The sequence below is a fragment of the Phaethon lepturus genome, unplaced genomic scaffold (assembly GCF_000687285.1).
Source record: "Phaethon lepturus isolate BGI_N335 unplaced genomic scaffold, ASM68728v1 scaffold2463, whole genome shotgun sequence".
NCBI classification, from domain to species: domain Eukaryota; kingdom Metazoa; phylum Chordata; class Aves; order Phaethontiformes; family Phaethontidae; genus Phaethon; species Phaethon lepturus.
The window spans coordinates 1-4,749 of NW_010526756.1; the positions used below are offsets into that span (position 1 = coordinate 1).

General features: G+C 41.3%; 1 protein-coding gene across 1 annotated transcript; it reads right to left on the reverse strand.

The window, feature by feature from the left end:
- Positions 1-668: 668 nt before the first annotated feature.
- Positions 669-2,703, reverse strand: LOC104617746 (E-selectin-like; the record flags this gene model as incomplete). The annotated part of the gene is made up of 4 exons (XM_010283149.1): positions 2,667-2,703; positions 1,859-2,245; positions 985-1,092; positions 669-854 (listed from the first exon to the last, which is right to left on the reverse strand). Coding segments are annotated over exons 1-4 (718 nt in total), but the record flags the coding sequence as incomplete, so codon positions are not given.
- Between the last annotated feature and the right edge of the window lie 2,046 nt (positions 2,704-4,749).

Sequence of the window (4,749 nt, forward strand, 5' to 3'; positions counted from 1 at the left end):
CACAGCTGAAAAGCATAAGGGACATAGCACAGATCTTAGCTTGGAACAAACCATAAAAAGTTGGTGGTTTTTTTTTTTTTTCTTTCCTGAAACTTAGCAACATATACATTAAATGGAAGCAGCTTTAGAAAGGAGATCTACTATGCTGTCATTTCAGAAAGCATCGTGGTGGAGTGGAAAGATCTCAAAATGTAAGACTGACTCTTAAGGCAATGCTGTAAATTCATCTGCAGCTCATGACAGCAACTAGTTACAGTCAAAAATTTTCCCATTTTGACTGCTGCTTGGTGATGTTTGATGCTTTTATTTGCTTCAAACAGTAGCTTATTCTGAGCTGAACACCTCAAAAAAGAATTTCTACAGTCAGGAGTAACTGCCCTGTTGTGAGCAGTCTCACAGCTAGATCATCTCCATTACCTGTTCTCCACTAAGAGGGGGAAAAGTTTTTCCCTATAAGAAAATCTAGACCAGGGCCAGAACATTCATCCTGCCTATTTCATCTCTTCAGGAACAGAGACCTGTGTGCTGCAATAAAATAGCACCTTCACCACATAATTACAAAGGAATAAGCCAGAACTTCAATTTGTACCTACTAACAGAGCATCACTGAAGTTTACAGAGCTCTGCACAATGCAGAAAGCTCATCTATCACTGCTTGAGAAGCTCACCTTTGCATGCTGCAAGGGGGGCAGACCAGACCCCAGAAGAGGTGCAGTATACAGATTCCAATGCAGTCCGTTCATAGCCTTCCTCACACTGAACTGTGCAGGACGAGTTGTAGCCAAAGTTCTCCAGTGGATGGTTGCACTCGAGGCTCCCGTGATCAGGTTGCTTTAGTGGATCACAACTCTCAACTTCAAAGAAACACAAGAAGGCACACAGTCAGTCTTATTGTCTGAGCAGGTAAATCAACAAGCCAGACAAACTGAACACCAGCTAGCATGAACATTGCTCTCGTTGAAAAGCAGGATGGAGTAATCTTACCAAATTCGCATTCAGGCCCATAGAATCCAGGGTTACAATGGCAGGTGTGATTGTTAATAGTCTCTATGCATTCTCCACGGCCACTGCAGAGTGATGGGTTGCAAGAAGCTGGAAAAAAATAATATAGCACATTATAAAAGAAACAGCAATGGCCACTAATGAAACCTGGCTGGGATTTTCGTTATCTTTCTGGCACTAAATGAGCACTTTGTATAGCAAAAGAAAAGCAAGGGGGCTGGTACATAAGATCACATTTCACAGAAGCATTTCAGAAATCAACACCTTCAGCAGACTAGCTCACAGGGAAAGGATTCTACTGGATGGAAACTCCATGACTACTTGTTATCAGGTAGATATTACCGATATTTAAAATGCAAAAGGAACAATATAGTTTGGGGTAGGTAGAAATCTTCAACAGGTATGTTCTTCATTAACTCACCACAGCTCTAATTTGGCCGGTATTTGACTTGGATTTTTTTTTAACCTAGCCTTAGCTACCTCTACGCAAAGTGTCTAGTCTAACCCAGTGGTCTAAAGTCAGCAGACAGATGCCTCCAAAAGGGCCATTCTTATTTAGCTGAGACACCCACTTGAGAGCAGGATGAAAGGCACCATCTGGAAGAGCCTGTTTCTCTCCACTGATTATAGAGAAGGTCTGGTGATTTGCTTGTAAAAGTTGTATAATATTCTGGGAGCTAAAAGGTAAGTGAGATCAATCTCACTCAGAACAAGAACAACCTCAGCCCTGTAATGGTAAGTGTGCAAGTGCTTACAGGATCAGGAAGTTAGTATGTAAGACTAGGTTAGACAAATCATCCCACCCACCATCTCATCTCCACAGGGGCACACTAGAATGGCCTTTATCATACCATACCTGTGTAGCACAAGGCAACCTTCTTTTTCTCACACTGCTCGTCGTTCCATTTGCCATTATCCTTCCCTCTTTTGATGTAGATTTCAACACAGTCCTCGTTGTTCCCTTTGCCATTTGGTTCACCTGAAGCCCAGTTTTTTGCCTCTTCTGTCAGTTCTTTGTTAGTTCCAATCCAGGTCCATACCTCATTAATTTTTCTGATTCCAATCCAGTAGTAACCCGGATTGAAGGGTAAGAAGTTATTGAGATAGTTTATTTCCTCCTTATTCTGAATGGCAACCATGTTAGTATACCTCTTTTTGCACCACAGCTCTGCTTCCCTGTAGGTCATGTTTGTGTCTGAGTAATGGTATGTCCAACAATTCACTCCCTGCAGTATTGTAAGTCCTAGAATGAAAAGATGTCAAAAAGTCGGTGTCTCACTTCTTCCCTCCCCTCTCTCTAGAACAGAATATATAAAGCTCTATAAATATTGCAAATTATCAATATCTGAAACTGTATAAAATAATTGCCGCTACTTTTAATGAACAATTAACTGGCAAGCTTCAAAACAGGCATGTCAGCATCAAGAACAGAGACTTCAGCCTGTGAAATTACGTTCGATCACAGAAAGCTTTGCAGACTTCACAGCAAACTATAGGATCCAATTATGTATTTGATAGGCAAGCAGGGGAACATGTCATTGCAGCTAGAGGTTTTTCTATGTGAACCCAGCCTGAAAAATTCTGTTTAATTCTGAGGTCAAACAGAACAGCCACACTAGTATTACCCTGCAACTAGTTTTCTACACAGAGACATACACACTTACCATAAGCAAGAAGAGATAGGAACCACAAGCAAATCATGTTTTTGAGAGTTCTTCTCTTCTCTATCTTGTAAGCAGATGGCTACGAAAGATCAAAGGAACACATCTGTAAAGAACAAATACTGACTTTTTACAATTCAATATAAAATACTGTCTATGCAATCTTTTATACATACTTTTTAACAATTATTCTATGGACTTAAATAAGATTTCCATTTTTAGGAAATTACTAATTTTAAAACAGTTCTTAATATCAAGATAGTTTTAAATGTAAACAGCTTTTAAAGAACACCAACACGGAATTCCACCTGTCCTGTTTTCCTTTAGCTGAGCAATGAAACAGAATAACACATTCCATTTATACTCACGGGTTGCAGTTGTGGCGGCCAGGCAGCAAAAGTCCTCTGTGATATTTCTCAGTGACTGCCTTCCGTTGCTAAGTTGCTGAATACAGACTTCAAGATTAAGTTCAGCTCCAAGTGTCTGGACTGTGTAATCCCCTGCCTTTACTACATCCTTTTATTCTCTCAACTGGCCTGTCCTCCACAAGAAGGGAAATTCCGTGTGGAAAAAAATTTCTAGGAAAATCCCAGGGTCTGGCCCTCCCACACATTAAGCCTGATGCTTCCCCCTGCCAAATCAACCCTCCCACAAAGACACACTGTGCTGACAAACTGCCAAGTGCTGCATTACATAGTTTTACTGACAGAAACACACAATTCCAGGATATCAGGAAGGAGCAGGATGGTTAATTTGAGTTAGTTGTATGAATAAGCAGATTCCAACTTATCCCCTAGCATAATGTTTTGTACCAAGGAGGTGCCGGTTCTTTTGGGATCTCAGTAAGAAAGGCACCGACACTCAAAGCTGGTTAACTAAGATTGAGTAAAAGATGGAAACTGCAGCACTGGACAAGCCCTTCCTTGTGGATCACAGCACACTGTGCAGAGTTCTCATTTGCAACAAGGTTTGCCAGCCCCAGGATTGATAGTACTCTTATAGAGTCTTGCTCACAATACAAATTCATCAGTCACTTGTAGCAGTCAGGCTTGGAACATGGACTTGGCTTTGAAGACTCCCTTGGACAATATGCTCCAATATCCTTACCTCAACAGAGTTACAATTCTTGAACAGGTGCATATAATATTTCAGGTGGACAAGACAATACACTAGTCTCATACTGAATTCATGCATGTTTATTGTGTATACACTGATTAATTATACTACTGCATAGAGCAGTCACATGGAGTCCATCGTATGGAGACCCATGCCTGAGTAAATTCTTTGCTCTGGTGGGTTGGTAAGCAGTTACAGGCTATTCAGAGTGCACCTGGGTACATAAGAAGGCAGTACGCATGAGGATCACTGACTCCTTACACAGCAGTCATCTGGCTGCACCACTCCACTCCATGATCCTCATGCACACTTTCACACATATGCCACTTCAGTGATAAGGTGAGTAACTTGCCACACTGTAGTTTTAGACAGTCACATTTAAGTATCCTTCTAGCCTCTGTTACAGGAGTAACAGTACACAAGTACTGTTGAGTGCTATAAGTAGGGAATGGGCATCATGAGTAATAGACACATTAGCTCAGTTTTCAACCCTGTGCAAAGACATGACACTAGAAGCTTGTTACAAAGTCCACATTCCCCAGCACTCCCAACCCTGCTCCATACAAAGTGGTATTATTCCCTTGTGCCCTGATCAGCCATGTCATCCCATCCCTTGTTCCATGTCCGCTCAGGCACTTACTATGGAGGCTCCACCAGGCAGTCCAGTTGCCAAATTGATATTCCAGACAAAGATTCACCATTATGGCTGAGGTTTTGAGGCTTGACATTCAAAGGACTCAACAAGGGTTTTCAGTGATAGGAGGACATAGGGTAGCATCTACTTCATACCTGTAAAGCATAGTTATAGTCTATACAGTGCATGTTGGAGATCTTATTTTTAAGAGCCTTAGCCTGTCCTTATAGAACAAAAATCAGTGGCTCCTGAACTCAAAGCTAAGATCTCGGCTGGTATCAATTACCATTTTTTTCACAAAGCAATACTTGTCAAGAACCTTAGTAAGTCTCTACC